We start from the raw sequence: 19,802 nt of genomic DNA, 5'->3' as shown, positions 1-19,802 counted from the left end.
CCCCGCCCCTCCCGGCCGGGCCCGCCGCGGCCGCCGTTCTAGCTAGCGAGCTGCGCTGTGTTGATTGTGGTGTGCGTCTCAGTATGCGGGATTTTTTTACTTTTTTTAAGGAAACAGTATGACTTTTTTTAGCAAAGGAAATAGTATGGCTGTATAGGGGAGCTGGGCGTGTACTGCAGTGTGGGTCGTGTACAAGCGCGTTGGTTGGTGCTGGCTCGATGGCGACTTGGCCCAACTGCGTCTGCCGTGGGGCGTGGCCCATTATCCGTTCCGGCGATGGACTTGGGAAATGACAACCAGCATCGTGACCCAATGTGCTAGTGATTTCTCCAGCGATGAATGTAATTATGCCTAGTAGCGTATGTATACAAGAAAATTTGTATCGATTCAAGGTATGGCCGCCGCCAGCCCTTGCCCACTGGGGTCCTCCGCCAGTGCTTATAATGTAGTCTAGTTGGACATACATTGATGTTTAGTTGGCTTATAATGTAGTCTAGTTGCACACATATTGATATTTAGTTGGCTTGTAATGTAGTCTAGTTGCACACACATTAATGTTTAGTTGGCAGGAAGACTAGTTGCACACACAGATACTCAGTTGGCTTGTAATTTAGTCTAGTTGTACACATATTGATGTTTAGTTGGCAGGACACTAGTTACACACACATATGCTCAGTTGACGCGGCAATGTAGTCTAGTTACACACACGTTGATGTTTAGGTTGCAAGACTTTTTGGCACACACATATATGCTCAGTTGACGCGGCAGTCTAGTCTAGTTGCACACACATTGATGTTTAGTTGGCAGGACACTCGTTGCACACACATATGCTCAGTTGGCGCGGCAATATAGTCTAGTTGCACACACATTGATGTTTAGTTGGCAGGAAGACTAGTTCGTCGAAACATCCCCATGCGGGATCTAGTTTTGAAGAGCACGTCGCGAGGATTCCAACGGTGAAAACGGATCTTAATTCCGACACGCGGATTAAAAGTTATGCTTTTTTTAGTTTTTGAAATCACGAATTAAATACACCAAAGAATAAAACGCATGCACCGAAAGGATGGCTGTGCAGACATTTAAAGACCAGATGAAAAGCTTTCTTAATTAGGATGATTAATTATGAAGGGAGACAAAAATATTCTTAAAATAGCCAGCCGCCACACGGCGCTAACGGGCAGCTGTTTGCCCGCTAGACGCGTCCAAATTACTATGGAGATTGAGTGGATGTCACTCAAAAGAATTTATCAAAAACTACACGTCTTGCTAAATATCCGGTGGAACAGTACTGTAGGAAAGCCCAAAATTCAGACAATAAAACCTAATACAATCCTGTACGACATTGGTCACATAATACAACAACTACAAGCCAATTTTGCCCACAAAAGGCACATAAATTTGCAGCTTATTGGTGAAACAAAACAAACAGCTGCAGCTGCAGCTGCGGGGTAATGAAAAATACATTATACAATGCGGAATGCAGATAGAGCGGCCTCTTCTGCCAAATTGTGCATACAGTAGGAAGCATCATAAATACAATCACGTACGCTTCATCTTGTGCACAATATTATGCTGCATGGCATCGACACAACTGAAGAAAGCAACCCGCCAGATCTTGCAGAAAAATAATGCTCCAAACCACACCCAGAAACCAAAGACAATTCCAGCAATCACCGAGTAGTACAGCCATAGTGTTTCGAGTTCATGGTGATGTTCCTCTGCCCCATCCATTGGTGTTGTACTACTCGAATTATTTGTGCATGGTCTTAAGGGGGGACCACAGAGTCCAAGATTATTGCCATAGATTGATGGGTCATCGAGTGTTTGAAGCTGACTGCCTGTAGGTATCTCTCCAGACAGAAGGTTATTGGAGAGATTGAGGTTGCTGAGGGACATCAGGTTTGAAACACTAGGCGGAATATGACCTGATAGTTTGTTCCAGGAGAGGTCAAGGGACTCTAATAGCTTTAGATTGCCAATATCCTTGGGGATACTACCAGACAGATTATTTCTTGAAATAAGTAACCGCATGCCTCTGAGACTTGTCAGCTCTGAAGGGATCTCACCAGATAGAGAATTACCAGAGAGATCAATACCAGTCACAAATGCATGTTTTCCCACGAAGGTGTACTCCCGTCCCTTCCAAAGTATGTCCATGCTGCCATTGTAAGAAACAATTAAATTACCCGTGATAAGTACCATGTCGGTTGTTACAGCCGGTTGCATCACAAATGTCTGCCTCATTGAGGAGAAGTTGACGAAACTTCTTGGTATGGAGCCTACAAAATTATTTTCAGCAAGATCTAGCAGCTGGAGATGGGGGAGTTGTGATAGCTGCCAAGGAATACTTCCGTGGAACACGTTTGTTCGCAGGCTGAGAATCCTCAATGAAGGATTGTTTTCCCCTATCCACGAAGGAATTACACCAGAAATCTTATTGTTCCCGATATCCAAAACAACAAGGCTTTTTGAGTTCTTCAACACCACAGAAAAGCAACCTGTGAAGTTGTTGCTTGACAAGTGCAGTGACCTTACTGAAGAGTTGTAGAAAGTTGAGCTTGGAACTTCCCCAGCAAAAGAATTGCCCGACAAATCCAAGGATTGTAAATTTTCCAAATTCCATAAGCAACCAGGAAAACCTCCAAACAACTCATTGTTTGATAGATCCAAGTGCTGCAGAAGTGTTAATCGACAAAAGGCAGACCATGATTCTCCCGAGAAGCTGCTATTGTCTGTACTGTTGGCCACCTTGACAACTGGCAACTGTCTGCTGTCACGATTAGGAATGGTACCCGTAAACTTGTTCCACGACAAGTCGAGAGCAACAAGATTTACCAACAAGGAGATAGTTTCAGGAATCTCACCCTCTAGATGGTTGGATTCGACGCCAATACTTGTCAAAGATGTTGCATTACCAATATCTGATGGCATATTTCCAGTAAGGTGATTTTCGGACAAGAACAATGCTTGCAAGTTTCGCATGCTCCCTATCTCCACCGGGATGCTTCCAGTTAGCAAGTTTCCGGATACATCTAAACTCTCAAGCTTGGTCCAGTTTGTAAACATCTCTGTCCGGGTGCTACCATTGATATTATTTCCTGCCATGTTAAAATGTACCAATGTTTGTATCCTGGCAAAAGATGGTGGCAAACTTCCATATAACTGGTTCCATGATAGGATCATGTACTTAAGACTAGTAAGGTTCCCCAGCTCTGGTGGAAGAGTAGAAACCAGACTAGCGTTTTTTTTGTAGAGCAATTGTAGCGACTGAAGCTGACCGAGTGAGGCTGGGATCGACCCGCCAAGTGGATTGCTGTACAGTACAAGATTCCGCAACCCAGATATCTTCCCCAACTCCTCTGGGATTCCTCCTGTCAGATTATTTCTCCCGAGATATAGTGCCTCGAGGTTTTGGAGCCTTGAGAATGAGCGAGGTATGGATCCATAGAATCCATTAACAGACAGACTTAGATGCCTCAACCTTGGGACCATATCCGGCAGTGAATCTGGTAATAGCCCTGAGAAGGTGTTACCCGATAAATTGAGCGATCTCATCCTCAGATTGGTGGTGTTGAGGAGGAATTGTGGGAAGGTACCATTGAGATCATTATTAGCTAGAGATAACATCTTCAAACTGGACATAGGTGAGAACTTGCCATAGTCTGGACTAGTCAAGTGGTTATTTCCCAGATTAAACTTGACAATCATTGGTAGGTTGCTGAGTTGGTAGGGGATGGCACCAGCAAGATTGTTGTTGCTCAAGTCCAGATAAGTGAGCGTGAGAAACTTGGACATGTTTGCCGGGATGGCGCCAGCAAGGCTGTTGTTGTTGAGTTTGATCTTGGTGAGGTTCAAGAACGCTGTCGAATACAAGTAATCGAGCGTACCGTTGAGTCCAGCGTTGGGAAGGCTGAGCTCCGTAACATGCCCGGCGGCGTCACAGGTGACGCCAAACCAAGAGCAAGTGGAATTCGCAGTCGACCATGAGGACAACGAGTTGGCGCCAACCAAACTGGACTTCCATCGGAGAAGTGCTTCTGCTTCTGGGTTGGTTGCCTTGGCTGCACATACTAGCACGAGAAGTGAGATATAGAAGAGCTTCTGCAACGGCGCCATTGAAGCATTGCTGGGTAAGAAAACGGCAAGCTGCAGAGCATTTACCAGCAGGGCTAGAGTTCACATAGATGATAGAGAGTGCTGCAAAGCACACGAATAATCTCTTGGGCATCGTAGTTCTTAGCCTCACAGCAAAGTGACTACTAGTCTGTTGGTGATGACTGATGAATATGTGTGTGGCTGTGGCTGTCCGTTATCACAACTGACCACTCACACAATCTAGAAAAAGATTACCGTTTTCATCTGGCAAACACATGTGCAAGTGTACACCACCCAAACCAGCCGTCTCTTTAGAAATGAGAGAGCCAGTCCATGCCTAGGATTGAAAAGTCTAGACCACAAGAATGTTAGCTCATGTGGCCAAGACGTCCGATCCGATTGTGCAAATAGTAATTCAGACGCTTATTTCACTTGTTTGGGAAACCCAGAGTACCTAAGGGGGGTGAAAAATAGACAAACACCTGCAGGTTCAGGTGTTTGTCTATTTTCAGATTGTGATTCGGCATTTAACTTATGATTGAATTTGTTGAAAAATTGAACGCCCAAAATATGTAAATGGGATGAGAAAGTACAAACTGATGGGGAGGATCGGATGACGGCAGCAAACATCCGAGCTACCTCGAGACCAACATTTAAAAGCACATGTTTTCATGTATGCAAGCCCAGCTAATTCTTTTTGAATAATCAATTGACAGAGTAGTCATTGTCGCAATCTAAAAACCTGCATTCACACCACGAAAGGAAAAGCAAAGCAAGGAAAATTAGACACATAAGCAGGGGTACGTTAGGTAACTAAAAATTGTCTGCATCCAATTCAATTCAGACAGGGTTTAATTAGTACAGAAGCGCCATATGATTTTTCATCTAGCCGATCCAGCTGTGACGCGACTAAACAGAGCCACCATCTAGGAATCACTTTCAGACATCCATAGGGAGATGACAGAGATGTCAAATAACTAATTGACAGCCATCATATACAGTAGATGGAGGAGGAAGCACACAGGTAGTGACAGCACATAATAACAGCACGACAATTTCCAATAGAGCGATCACTTTCCTATATATGTTAGCTTGTTCATCCGAAACTCATCACTACCAGAATAAGATACGTTGCCGACGGCCCAGGGCCGTGGGCCGTCGGCATAGCCCCGTCGGCAACTCGTACGTCGGCGTATCCCAGGGCGGCCGTCGGCATACGAAAACCGTGGGCATAGCTAGCCTACGTTGCACGGATACTTCAGAAAGTGCGCGTATCCAGCCGGATACTGCCCCGATACTCGGATACTGCCCCGATACTGCCCGATACGTATCCCGTAAGTATCCTGTGATTTATTGATTTAAAATAAAGAAAATAGTGTTTGATACGTCTGGGATACCTCTGGGATACGTTTTGGATACGGCAACCCTTCGTTCGACGTGAAAAACCGAAAACTCCTCGATCCCCTCCTGGTGCCGCCGCACGTCATCAATTCCCAGCTCGTCCCCTCGACTCCTTGGAGCAGGCGAGCAGTCGCAGCCTGCAGGTCTCCAACTCTCCATAAATTCTCAGCTCCAGTCCTCTCCTCCCCCACATGTTCTTCTCTCCTTCTCACTTCTGAACTCCAATCCAATCGACGCTGATCGGTCGCCGGCTCGTCGCCGGCAGAAGACATCCGTGTCTCCCCTGCAGGAGGTATGTTCTCATCTCCCTCTCTTTCTCTGATCTCTCTTCTCCATCTGCTTCTCTGAATTCTGTACGTAGGTGTTTTAGGTTTAGGTTTTAAGATTAGATCAGATAGTCTAATTTGTTTTCCTAATCTCCTTCTTTTACCATGCAGACCGACCATGTCTAGTAGGTCTTCTTCAGTTAGAACTGAAGCAGGCAGTGGAGGTAGCATGGATGCAGTCCATGTATTGGCTGCTGCTCGTGTGATTCCGGAAGATGATAATGAGAAGAAGCCTTTGTGGAGGTACGTCCAGACGTTGGAAAATACTGGGAAAGGGAAAGGAGGCAACAAGAGATCCATGTGTAGGATTTGTGAGTATGTTATCAATGGTAGCTACTCAAGAGTAAAGGCACACCTTTTGAAGATTCCTAACATGGGTGTGAGTTCATGTCAAAAGGTCACTGTCGATGTTCTTGTTCAGTTGAAAGGTGAGCAAGAGAGAGCCGATGCACTGATTGAGAGCAATAAACCTAGAGAAATCCCACTGCCAACTGATGGATTTGGAGCAAATGCAAGAAAGAAAAGGGGGGGTAATCCAATTGAGGCATGCTTTGACATGGAAGCTCGCAACCACCTTGATGCATTGATCGCAAGGATGTTTTACACAGCAGGGATCCCATTCAATGTTGCACGTAATCCTTGGTTCAGGGCAGCTTTCATCTTTGCTGCTGGCCATGCCAATTCATTGGCTGGCTATGCCCCTCCAAGTTATGATAAGCTCAGGACCACTCTTCTGGTGCAAGAGAGGACACATGTTGATAGAATGTTGATGCCCATCAAATCAACATGGAGCAGCAAAGGTGTGACTATTGTTTCAGAGATGGATGGTCTGATCCTCAAAGGCGTCCAGTACTTAATTTCATGGCTATAACAGAAGATGGGCCCATGTTTCTAAGGTCAATTAACACCGAGGGAGAGGTGAAGTCAAAGGAGTACATCAGGGACAGGCTTTGTGAAATTATTGAGGCTGTTGGACCAACAAATGTTGTGCAGGTGATAACAGATAATGCATCAAACTGCAGGGGCGCAGGTCTGTTGGTGCAAGAAAGGTATAATCACATTTTCTGGACTCCATGTGTTGTGCACACTTTAAATCTTGCCTTGAAGAGCATAGGTTCAGCTACTAGCCAGGATGACCCTCTTTATGATCATTGCAATTGGATTAGTGAGATTGCAGCAGATGGCTTTCGCATAAAACATTTCATTATGAGTCATTCCATGAGGTTGTCTATGTTCAATGCTAGTAGTAAACTGAAATTGCTTGCTGTGGCTGATACTAGATTTGCTTCTCAAGTTGTGATGTTGAAGAGACTGGTACAAATAAGGCAAGCTCTAACAATGATGGTGGTGGGGCCAAAGTGGAATGACTACAGAAATGACAATGTAGAGGGAGCACGATTTGTGAAAGAAAAAATACTGGATGATGATTGGTGGAATAAGGTTGAGTACTTCATTGAATTTGCAGAGCCAATATATTCTATGATTAGAGCAGCTGATACAGATAAACCCTGCCTTCATCTGACCTATGAGATGTGGGATATGATGATTGAGAAGGTGAAGGAAGTAATATACAGGAAAGAAGGTCTAGAACCCCATGAAGAATCCCCATTCTTCTCTGCGGTCAATGATGTCTTAATTTTTCGCTGGACAAAGAGTAGCACTCCGCTGCATTGCTTGGCTCACTCGCTCAATCCCAAGTAAGTTAATTGAATTGCTTGCTGATTGTTGCGTTTTCTAATCTGGTTGTTGTTTTCTCCTAAGGTACTACACTCAAGCCTGGATTAGTGAAGTTCCAGGCCGTCAAGCTCCACACATGGATCAAGAGATTTCAGATGAAAGAAATGCATGCTTTAGAAGATTCTATCCTCATGGGGGCCCAGAAATGAACGAACTGAAACAGCAGTTTGCCAACTTCAGTCTTATGGGTCCTGGATTTAATGGTTTCGACTCCATTGAAGATAGATCTTTGCTAGAGCCGAAGCAGTGGTGGGGGATTCATGGAAATTCTGCCCCGGCTTTGAGGACCATTGCTCTGAAATTACTTGGGCAACCAACCTCCTCTTCTTATTCTGAAAGGAATTGGAGTACATATGGCATGATACACAATACATTGAGGAACAGGTTTTATACTCTTCTACTCCTATTTCTTTTTCAATGCAACGCTCATCGATTTTAGCAAAACTTCAATGAGAATTGACTATCTTTTCTTTTCCTGTAGGCTCAACCCTGCACGTGTTGAAGATTTAGTTTTTGTGCATCAAAACTTGCGCCTTATTTCAAGGAAATCACCAGAGTATATATCTGGCCCATCCAGATTTTGGGACATTGGAGGAGATAGATATGAGCTGTTCGTTGGTGGTGCTGACTTCCTGGAGCAAGCTGAACTATCACTAGATGAGCCTGAACTGGAGGACTTACTGAATGAAATTGAAGCATTGGATGTGGATTAGTGAGGTGGATGAGAGAGCCTTATTGACTTGTGAGCTGGTCGTGATGTGAACTTCGTTTTATTTTGTGAGAACCTGAACCTAAATTATGATATTTATCTATCTATGCGACTATGTGCGTGTGAATTTGATGTGCGGATTGTGAATGTGATTACCTTATTTGTTAAGCGATTATTATGTCGAATCATTGACATCGTCCATCCGAAGAAATGCAGTATTTGTTAAAAAATTATGAAGACTTCAAATTTTTAATAGAACAGTATGTTTCCTACCAAAAACTCATTATTTTTTATATCTTTAATAATTAATATGTATATACAAACGTATCCCCGTATCCTAGTTTTTAGAAAACTGACGTATCGGGCGTATCCCCGTATCGCGTATCTGATACGTATCCAAGTATCTGTGCAACGTAGAGCCGACCGTGTTCATACCACCGTTGGCAAAGTACTACACCTGGCGGCCGTCGACGGCCCGGCCGTTAAACCTGTGCCAACCATACGCCAACACATGGCAGCTACGCCGACAGTTAGGCCGTCGGCATAGTCCCAAAACTATGCCGACGGCCTAACCATCGGCATAGTCCCAAAACTATGACGACGGCCTAACCGTCGGCGTGGCGCCTCTCCACGGCTGCCCAGGTGATGCCACGTGTCGGCTGTTGGTAACATGGGCATACTATGCCGACGGTTAGGCCGTCGGCTAGCCGTCGGCATAGTTATGCAGGGGGGCCACACGCCGGAGCCACAAGACGGTCGTCTACGCATGCCACGTCACTTTCACACATGCAAGAGGACCCAGTGCGAGATTATGATAAGAAAAACATTTAAAAGTTGTTCAAATCCAGTGAAGTATCAGTTACTTGTGATTTTTACTAAGTACAAGGACCAATATGCGAAAGTACATGAGGTTACATTTTATCATACTGAAAAGTAAAAATAAGCCAGATATTCATAATCTATGGAAAATTCTGCCCCAAATCCATATATAATTTGTGTATGTTTAAGTTTATATAAATTAGATTTAAATAAATCAAATCTAAAGATTAAAAAATATGAAATGAGAAAAAAAAACATATAATACATATGACGACGGCATGGCGGTCCGGTCCCGGGTCGTCGGGCCCACCCTATGTGCCGACGGCTGCTATATGCCGACGGCCCCCCTCGGCATAGTGGAAGATATGTTGATGGCCCAACTACGCCGACGGCCCCCGTCAGCAGCGGTAGTTATTCTGATAGTAAACACTCTTTAGAAAGGAGACACGAGAACTCTGCAAGAGAGAAAGAACAAACATATTGAACTATCTACGGTTCCAGATGGCAACGGGGACGAAACCCATCGGGTTTTGCCTTCCCAAACCCATCCCTATGAGAAAATCGCAAACCCGTCCCCGTCCCCATCACCGTGCGCGGGGCTAGTTTTCCGCCCGTCCCCTAAACCCATCGGGTTTCGGGGAACCCGCGGGGAACCCACGAGAAAATCAAAATATTTAAACAAACATAGTGGCGACAAAGAATAACATTTCAACAACAAAATAAGCACATTTCAGCAGCATAACTAGAGCAAATTTCAACAAAAAACAACCCAACTTGGGACGTGAAGAGGCCACCATTGAGTTCGTCACCGGTGGCGACGCCCTTTCTCCAGATTAGACCGGCGGCAGGGGAGAAGACGTGGAGGGAGGAGGCTCACTGGCGCAGATCGTGGTCGGCGGATCTTGCGAGATGGGATCGAACCAGGCGGCGCCTGGAGGCCTAGGTTTAGGGTTAGGTATTATGTGGGAGAGAGACGAGGGCTCGAGCGAGGGGGAAAGGAGCGGGCGATACTGGCTGTTTGGCCTTCGATACTAGGCGGTGGGGGGCTCGGTAGTTTTGGGTTGGGCCGCGCAGGAGCACTGGTTGGTAAAATATGTATTTTGCCGGGTTTGCCGGGTTTCGGGTTCGGGGACTACCGAAACGGGTGCAAACCCACGAAACGTGTCGGGTTGTATAATGTGTCCAACAACAGCCCCGCGAGGATGAAAAGACGCCCATCCCCGTCCCCTAATAGGGTAAAAACCCGCGGGGACGCGGGTTTCGGGGCCCGTTGCCATCTTGATCTACGGTGCTAGAACACACAAACACACTGAAACTATGAAAGAACAACAGACATGGTGCAGCAAGAAAAGATACTCATATGACTGAATTTATTGTGCAGAGGACCTATAACACAATTGGGAAAATTGCCTTCATCTATTCTGAAGCAAATACGGCAAAAACAGATGATCTATTAACTCGGTAAGATGACAGCTGGGTACATTTGATTCCAAAAATGCAAAAGGGGACATTCGATATTCCTGTTAGCATAATACAGTACGTAGTTCAGAATGGAGGGCACGACAGAAAGTAAGAACTGAAGTACCTGTATCATGGCATCATGGCGATGGTGTTAGCAGCAGCAAGATGAATATAAGAATTCCCGTAATCAATCATGTCCTGAATGAAGAGCCATATAATTTGCTGAGAAATATAAAGGGGTCAGCACAAATACATCAGGAAATCAGCAGCAATACAGAGGGATCAGCAGAAATACATCAGGAAATCAATACATCAAGAATACGGCCCTTTTCTGAGGAGGTTTAAATTCATTGTACGGAATTCGGCGAGCGCGCCAAGCTTAGCAGAGACGAAGAACAATGGAATGTCCATTTGGTCACTAAGGTCGTCCGCTTCATTTGATCATTAAGTTTGTATTAAGCGCCACAGGCCAACCTTTCAGTGAGCAATTAACACGTCGGTCCTGCTCATCGTTCGTTTGCTCTTTCCAGTAATTCTCCGTTGCCCCTATATATGCCTGATGAGCCTTGAAAGTTCATGCTTTCAACTATATTGACGGGAAAGTTTTGATTCTACTGCTATATTGAAACATGGCAGAACAGAAGAGCTTTTGCCAAGAGTACAGTTTTTTGTAGCTAGAGCTTCACGGTACCATATATTTTGACCGTTCAGTATGGCATCCACTGCATAGGGATATGTGCATAGTGTTAAAAAACTGCAGCGGTGTCAGTGAAATTAGTGCTTGATTCTCATTCCTGTGACCGGCCCTGCTTCTCTCTGTCCAACACTACACCCACGTGAAATTCTGACAACACCTCTCTCTCATGCACAAAGATTCTTTACATGCAAATGAATGCATACAGTCTCTCGCTCACTTCCGAGCAAAGACTTTTCTCTTGACAAATCGTGTCTCTCATTTATGTAAAAAAAGCTCACTAACACAAACGCTATCTCTCTTTTAGAAAAGTGTTCTTTCTCACATTATTTTATTTTCAAAAGTTCTTTCTCAGCGTCACAACGTTGTCTCTCTTCAATCCAATTTTTTTTTCTTGTGGAATGCCCACACAGCTTCTCTCAATCACTCAAAAACTTACTAAATCTTTTTCTCTAGGATTTGTCTCTTTATTTCTGTCTGCCGGGTCAGCTGCGGAATGATGCACCGTTCCATCCTTTTTTAATCGCTGGCGAACAGGGCAAAGCAACCAGCTGTGGCAGGCTAGTGCCAGAACCTAGCATACGACAAACAGACCAGCCGCTCCAGCAGGTGCTCGTGCTTTGTGTTACTGTTTACGTAGACAGGACAGCTCCTCCTAATGATAAAACAGCGAACAGATGCATGGCCTGAACTGCACATATCACAAGGCAAACTGAGGGTTCAGATAGAAGGTGTTGTGGAGCTCGAGCTATGACAGAACTTTACGTTTTGCCAAGCATCAGAAACAGAGCGTCTTCTCTCATTTGCGGGTTTAAAACTCTCTGCAGACCGCAGTCCCTTTGATGAACTGAACTCGTCAAAATTAACCATCAATATATTTAGTACCGATCGAGCTAAGAACTGCTGGCGTTTCTTTTCTTTGTACAATTCAGGGAGTGTTAACATGAAGAAATCCGACCCTGCATACATGATCCGCACATCTTTGCTGAAAACTGTTGACAAATTCGTCAGTTCAGGGCTCGTGTGTGGCTCTGCAGAGGCAACACCGGCTGAGTCTGTTGTGCCGTCACAGCCAAGTGGTACATGCTGCCGGAGCTCAGCGTGAAGACAGCTAAGCATGGAGGTCGATGTCGCCTGAACCGTCCTAGATCAAGTACGCAGTTAATTATTCGGAGTAAATGTTTCTTGCTTGAATTAGAAATACTTGCTCTTATTTGTATCGGATTTGTACCGGTAGATATCTCCCGCCGTCACGTAATATAAGTGCATTTTTTACCTAGGTCAGAGTTTTTTTTTATTGAGCAAAAGAAGTGCTTCTCCCTTCTGATTTTCATTAAGGAAAACCAACATCACAACTATAAGCACCAGTTCAAGACCTAACCAAGCTACAAGAAGACCCACAATAACGCAAATTTATAGTTTTGTACTCACATGAATCACAGTAGTCTCCAATCGTATGATTTCTTAGCATCGAATCTTTACCTAATAATAAAGGACGGAGGCTTTCATATCCAATCCAGCTCCAATCCAACTAAAAGAAAAGTACTCCGCCTTTACTTCCATCCGGTACGCCTCCAAATCGCTAACTGGTTGTATATACGATCATGTTTTCTTTGTACCAATACATGTCCAGGCCAAACACGTAATCAGGTTTTTTTTAAATATATCGTCATGTGCTCTCCTTCGTTCCACGAAAAGGCCAGGATCCTGCCAGGTGACACAACACTTGTGGCCAAGATCACACGGCGCTCAGGGCCGGCCCTGGGGTATGGGTGACGGGGCGACGGCCCAGGGCCCAGGCAAGGGAGGGGCCCATGATGGAGCATTTATATATACTATAACCCAGCAAAAAATATGAAAAGAATTAAAGAAAAGAAATAAGAGGCCCATCAGATAGCTAGCTAGCGACCCTTGATCGATTAGCAAACACGAAGCGTCAAGCTAGCGACCCTTGATCGATTAGCAAACACGAAGGGTCAGGCGCCGTGACACATGCCAGTTCCCAGGCACACGACTGCTCGTATTTCGTGGCCCATGACGCCCGTCGGCCTCCTCGCTCGGCGCCTTGCCGCGTCGCCCTCGCCTCGGCCGCCGCTGCCCGCTAGAGCTATGAGCGCCGCCCCCGCGCGGCAGTCCGGCAACCCGGCCATCCGGCATCCGGCAAGGCGGCACCACGACAATACCTATACAAATATACACCCGACTGCAAGTCTTGAAGTCTACAACGTGGCCGTCTCCAATCGCTGAAATTCTACAAGTGAATACGTTTGAACGTTTCCATCCATGTTAATTTTCTCGGTTCTTGTCCAACCCCCAAACCTTCAGTAGTTTATTTATTCTTTATTTAGTATGTACGTATTCAACTATACATCCATGATCCATCCTCCAATTTCAGTATGCACAAAATTTTAAATTTTCTAATCCAATCTATTAATTTTTTGTCATTCTAGGTACATGTCTAGGGTTTCATTTTGCGATCTTTTTAGTATCATTGTTGTTGATAGAGTCACTTCGAATTTGGTTACTATTGTTTTTAATGGAATCATTGAATTATTATAGTCAAATTTTAAAATAAAGATGTGTGATTGAAAGTTACTCTTAATAAGTTATATATATAACGCACATGCATACATATATGGTCTTAGGACATAAGACATAGGGACCCATATCGTCGAGTTCGCCTAGGGCCTCCCGAAACACAGGGCCGGCCCTGACGGCGCTGCCGCTTTTCGCCAACCTCCGCTGCGGTTTCTGGTGACCCTCACTGCCACATGCTACTTCAACCACGCCGGATAACTGAGGCCTCTCCATAGCCCCGGGGCTCAATCTTCAACTCGCCCTTCTCACAAGTATATATGCATCCCGCTTGTTTGTTCGTTGTTCCACCTAAGGAGGCCGCCTTCTTGAAGACCAGGTGTACTGATCATAGCCTAGCCAACACACCTGGTTGTCGGTCGTCGTCGACGAAGCCGCTCACGATGATGAAGTAGCTAGGCGATGGCCAACCACACTGGCATGTACTCGGCGTCCACCAGCGGGTTGACGAACTCGACACACCGCATGCCGACGGCCAGCAACCGCTCATGTACTCCGGCGTGACGGTGTTAGGTACAGGTCAGTCATCATCCTGGTCCATGCCCGACGACGCGGCCTCCTAGGTCAGAGGACGAAACTATTGATGGTACAGGTACACTGCACGTTGCTCTCCATGGCCAGGTGCTAGATGGCGCATATGCATGTGTTGGATCAGCCTCGCTAGATGAGTGAGCAGTCTGTCAGACCCGGGTGCACTAGCAGCTTCGGAGATGCCACACTGTATTCCCGACAAATTTACAGTAGTTGCACTGTTTAGTGTTTCAGTTTGTTCATATGGGTCTGGATGGTTGGCAAATGATTATAGATGATATAAAGGTAATAATTTATACCAAATGAAAATTACTGCTTTAATGTGGTGGATGTTTTAATTAACGAAAACACTAACGCCTACACGTGCGGGCGTCTGGCAACTCGCCCACACGCATGGATCCTCGTTCAATCAATTCTGCACGAATCTTGACGCGTTTTAGCAGTTTTTGTGTGCCATGTAGGACAAAGCTGGTGTGTGGGCATTCATCCGGTTTTCACGCACACAGAGAAGACTGGTGTGTGGGCGTTTATCACTTCGCCCACACGCCTGTCCCTTCGCCCACACCCAAAGCTGGCAGTTGCCATGTGGTTCTGCATAATACATGGCAACTGTCCTAGTTTTACTTGTAAGCAGATGGCAACTCTTTTTTACCCGAGTTGCCATGTGTTTTTGCATGGTACATGGCAACTGCCCTAGCGTGTACGTAAGCAGATGGCAACTCTTTCTTTTACATGGGAACTGCCCTAGCGTGCTTGTGAGCATATGGCAACTCTTTCTTGTGAACATGTTTTTTTTTACATGGCAACTGCCCTAGCGTCGACGCTATCCAGGTGGCCTTCCGCGGCCGGCAACCTCGCCGAGGCACACACGGTGCTAGCGCCAGTGATCTCCACGGCCATCGGGATCGGCCGCGTCACCAGCAGCTTCACCGTCATGCTATCCCGGCGCCTCATGCTGACTTCCCCGTGCCTCGTCGGCTGCGGCGTAGCACGCCGGCGAGCTCTACAGCCCGCTCCACCACGAGGCCACGATGTAAGCGTTCAGAGGCTGCACCCGCGTACAGCTTGTGGAGTGAACCAGTACGGGCTGGTCGGAGATGGGGAAGGGTTCATGGAGGCAAGGGCAAGAAGCGACGGGATTCATGGAGAGGGTAGTACTTCGAGGGGTATTTTTCTGGAATAAAACCAGTACGGGCTATGGAAGATAGATATGACAAGTGGGACCACATAGTCATTGGGAGCAAAGAGTTATCCTGGTAAGGATTAGCTTTTTCCTGGTGCACCAAACTGATGTACATTGGTATTAGGGTTGAGTTTGATCGGGATCAAAGAGAACAGGGTGTCGATTTCAGGGATTGAAAGGTGAGGGTTTGATTCCGACGAGACGTACGAGTTCAAGGTTTATTTCAGACTTCACTCAACTCATGATATAGTAGGACTTTTTGTAGCCAACTGATGTAACCTTCATTCTAGCTGCTTTGAACTCCTTTCGCTCATTGGCATCACTCATCACTCATCTGAGGAAGCGACAGAAACTAGAGGACGACAGTCGACAACGATTGTTCAACTATAGCGATTCTGGTAGAGGAACAATACGGGGAAGACATGCGGGGAAAATGTGATGATTAATTGGCCACATGGTCTACAATCTATTATACTTTTAATATCCTTCATGTTAAGAAGAGAACTAACAAGACAATTTACTTAGTTTTGTGTATCATAGTTCATGTGGCGTATGATTTTTTTCTCCCATTGCAACGCACGGGCATGTTCGTTAATTATTCCTCATGAGAAATAGTAAAACCTAATTATACAGGGATCAATCCTTTTATCACCAAAATATGAAACAAAGCTAGCTAGAACAAATGTTCCAGATCTGACCCATTGCATGCACTGATCGATGTAATGAAACTAATTAAGGTGGCCAAATTAACTGGAAGGATCAAGGGACTCAGTAGGTAGGTAGTCATATTCTCCTCATACCAGACCACCACCTAAACATCTTACTCTCCTCTTTCACCTGCTCTGGGGACGGCTTCCGGTCCTCGTCAAGGCCCTCGTCCATGCGCTTGAGGTAGATGTGCTTGAACATCGCCGGGTTGTCTGCGAAGCAGTGGCGCAGCGCCGCCGTGGCGTCGACGCACGCCCCCACGTCCTCGCCGGCCCCCAGCTCGGGGTGGCCCTCGCCCATCGCCGTACGAGAGTCCAAGCAGTGGCGCAGCGCCGCCGTGGCGTCGACGCACGCCCCCACGTCCTCGCCGGCCCCCAGCTCGGGGTGGCACTCGCCCATCGCCGTAAGGAAGTCCTGGAGGCACCCGCCGTTGGCCACGTGGTGTGTGACGCAGAACACCTCGCTCTTCCTGGTGGCGTCTGACACGGTGGCCTCTACTATGTCGGCCATCAACCCGCCCTTCTTCTTCCCCATTGCCGTCAATGATTTGTTCCCTGGCAATGCGTGTTGGCACAGGCTCGACCTCGACGTTGATGGAGCCGAGCACTTTCCGAGCTAACCGGTTGGAGACGTAGACGTAGAACGATGGTCAGATGCACGTATACAGCAAGCAACCAAGCAGCCCAGCTGTTGGATTGATTCCTCTGGAGCTAGCTTATGCACGTACTAAACCAGGAGCCGCCGGCTAGATCGCGATCTAACCAGCGAAACAACTCGACGAGAACACACAGGCAGGCGATATATATATGGCTAAACAGGGCCTTGTCGGTCCTGTTGATCTATTGCTTTTTGATCTGGGTTCGATACAGAGATTACAGGGCATATGTGTAAGTATATATATAGCTAACCTAGGCTACTACTAATCCTATACATACACGATGTCGGTTCCAAGCCCGAGCCGAACCAGACGACCTGGTTAATTTCAACAATACGGCTAGGGTTAAGCAACTCGTAGATCGATCGGTCGAGCTAGCTACGGCCGGCAATATATCGCCGCGCTTAATATAAATACGTAAAGGATGATGGTTCTTCGTGCGTGTAAAGGAAATATGTCTAGAGTTAGTTTCCCACAATACATACATGATCGTCGCTTAGCCGTAATGTAAAACAAAACGCCCTGCCAACCGTCTGATTCTAAGGCATGTCTCGCTGGATTATCCCGCCTCTCTCCTTTGCAATCTCCTCGCGCGGGACGCCTTGCAATGTACTATACCCAAGCAATGATAGATTCACGTACGATTTACAACAAGTTTTACATAAAATCGACGTGGAGGATTATGATTAGGGTTAGGGGGAGGAACCGGCCGACCCCACTGAAAAATCTCCTGAAATTTAGAGGAGTAAAAGGCCGAGTATCCCTCATTGGAGTACTTTTACTCCTCTAAATTTTGATCATTTCTAGCCAATCCTCTAAATTTAGCGGAGTAAATTTTTTTTGGGCTCATACATTTCGTCGAACACTTACTATGCAACGAGCAATGATGATGATGACCACGCCGACAATACCGAAGACCACGCTGGACACGACACTACTAGAAAAAGGCCTACTTGTGGCGCACCAGTTTTGCCTACTAATGGCGCACTACTGGTGCGCCACTAGTACCACGCCACTAGTATTATATACTAATGGCGCATCACTGGTGCACCATTAGTATCTGGTATACTAATGGCGCACCACGCCGTGCACCATTAGTATAGACCAACATGTGCCATTAGTATGCCTCCCAGGGGGCCATATTTATCCATGTGCTTTGGCATACTAATGGCGCACTGTGGGGTGATGCGCCATTAGTATCCTTTGGCATATATACTAATGGCGCACTGTGTAGTGATGCGCCATTAGTATCCTTTGGCATAGTAATGGCGCACTGTGAGGTGATGCGCCATTAGTATGAATATTCGGGTTTTTTTTTACTTTTCTGATTTTTGCACAGGTTACAAAATATATTATTGGACAGAATATAGACAGCACCACACAACAACAGCAGATTCATCGAATACAATAGAAGATTAGTCTCCGAATACAATTCATCATATTAGTCTCTGAATTCAAAAAACCGAACATAGAACATTACAAGTCTCGAGACCACGAGTAGCGAGTTTGCCTTCACATTACAAGTCGATATCGATCATCTAAACTACCATCACATAGAAGAGAGCTGCGGTTATCACGATGAGCATCATCGCGATGAAACTGGTCTTCATCTGGTTCCTCCAACGCTCCCTCCTCTCTCCCGCTAGATAGCGCGCGTATCTAGATTCTGCCTCCGCCCTAGTGGTGTACCCTTTGTAACTGTTACCGCTGAAACGGTGAACCTGTCTCCGACACTCCTCCTAGTCGTCGTAGACTCCGGAAACCTTACCCTTGTACAAGACATGCGACGGCATCTCTATGCACAAGCCAAACAACAGACAATACATAAGCAATATATAAGTATGCAACAAAAGGATCGAAAGAGAAAAGCAAGACATCAATAGCACGATTCATGGTCCTACAAATAAATAGCATCGATTACATCTAAGTTGAACGACGGTCCAATCCAAAGAGACATACAATTCATTAAAGTTTAATTACAACATGAGCCAGTAAATGTTTCAAAACTACACATAGCATCACTACTTTTGACTCGACTCATGGGACCGGAGCGTGGATGAAGCCGCCGTCTGTCGTGATGGTCATGAAATCGCGGGCGTTGTCAGCCTGCATTTGTAGCGTTGTGTCTATCTCACTGTTGGACGGTTGATATCTGAGGTAGAACTGCCCACGAGGTATGAAGGACATCTTGATGGATGATTTCCGCAAACTCCGACTAGATGCGAAAGAATTCTTGTCTGATGTCCGCCTCCTGGATTGCCGACAAGCTCGCGGCCCAATCTTTGAAATTATCTGATAGCAGAAGGTGATGATGGTCCCGTACGATCGCCCGCATGTGATGGAGGGCGTAGTAGGCATCCTTCTGACCGCCAGACGGCTGCTTGACGCAGTAGAACATCGTATTGTGGGCGAACACGTGCCTGCCGTACCTACGAACTGGCCTGGTGAAGGGGCCTCCAGATTTGGCGTAGCCGGGGAGAACATCATCAAGAACTTTCTTGATATTTGTGTAGTCTATCTTGGAGTCACGGTTCGACTCGAAATACGTGGCCATGGAATATTTCGGGCTTAAGAGGATGAGTGTGCAATGTGTGTCACTACACAGAACACGGAATGTTAGAAAAAAAAAAGAACGATCAAAATCTAAGAAATCATATGTTACGGGGCGGTTAGGGGATGACTTACTCGGGAAAGTAAGGCACGAGGAAGTTATCCTTATCTGGGTTTGCCAGAATGACGCCTTCGAGGTATGAACTCGCGACTTGGCGGTCCCCAACGCTGCCCAAGAGCTTGGCACGCATGTAGAAGGGGTCGACTATCAGGATGTCCGGGGTCTTGTCTCTAATGATCCGCATCTCCATACTCAAGCGAAAATAGCCGAACGAAGA

At 46.1% G+C, this 19,802-nt stretch overlaps 3 protein-coding genes across 3 annotated transcripts; 2 read left to right on the top strand and 1 right to left on the bottom strand.

Moving 5' to 3' along the window:
- Window positions 1-1,354: 1,354 nt before the first annotated feature.
- LOC125529676 (probable leucine-rich repeat receptor-like protein kinase At1g35710) lies at window positions 1,355-4,211 on the bottom strand. The gene has a single exon (XM_048694103.1). It carries the CDS (start codon window positions 4,114-4,116, stop codon window positions 1,540-1,542), a length of 2,577 nt encoding a protein of 858 aa, XP_048550060.1. The 5' UTR covers window positions 4,117-4,211; the 3' UTR covers window positions 1,355-1,539.
- Window positions 4,212-5,351: 1,140 nt separating this feature from the next.
- Window positions 5,352-7,523, top strand: LOC125529674. Its single transcript, XM_048694100.1, has 2 exons — window positions 5,352-5,788; window positions 5,934-7,523. Exon 2 carries the CDS (start codon window positions 6,609-6,611, stop codon window positions 7,521-7,523), a length of 915 nt encoding a protein of 304 aa, XP_048550057.1. The 5' UTR covers window positions 5,352-5,788; window positions 5,934-6,608.
- A 112-nt stretch (window positions 7,524-7,635) lies between these two features.
- On the top strand, window positions 7,636-8,395 carry LOC125529675. The gene is made up of 2 exons (XM_048694101.1): window positions 7,636-7,943; window positions 8,041-8,395. The coding sequence occupies exons 1-2, from the start codon at window positions 7,636-7,638 to the stop codon at window positions 8,270-8,272; spliced, it is 540 nt and encodes a 179-aa protein (XP_048550058.1). The 3' UTR covers window positions 8,273-8,395.
- The last annotated feature ends 11,407 nt before the right edge of the window (window positions 8,396-19,802 follow it).

This window comes from Triticum urartu, unplaced genomic scaffold, assembly GCF_003073215.2.
Source record: "Triticum urartu cultivar G1812 unplaced genomic scaffold, Tu2.1 TuUngrouped_contig_5764, whole genome shotgun sequence".
NCBI classification, from domain to species: Eukaryota; Viridiplantae; Streptophyta; class Magnoliopsida; order Poales; family Poaceae; genus Triticum; species Triticum urartu.
The sequence above is the reverse complement of the archived record's forward strand: the minus strand, read 5'-3'. Positions and strand labels throughout refer to the sequence as shown.

Excerpts from the sequence above, each read along its gene's own strand:
- LOC125529675 (XM_048694101.1), top strand. The coding sequence starts at position 7,636 with ATGGATCAAGAGATTTCAGATGAAAGAAATGCATGCTTTAGAAGATTC. Across the intron at positions 7,944-8,040 it reads CACAATACATTGAGGAACAG|GCTCAACCCTGCACGTGTTG; the intron begins GTTTTATACTCT and ends CTTTTCCTGTAG.
- LOC125529674 (XM_048694100.1), top strand. The coding sequence starts at position 6,609 with ATGGAGCAGCAAAGGTGTGACTATTGTTTCAGAGATGGATGGTCTGAT.
- LOC125529676 (XM_048694103.1), bottom strand. The coding sequence starts at position 4,116 with ATGGCGCCGTTGCAGAAGCTCTTCTATATCTCACTTCTCGTGCTAGTA.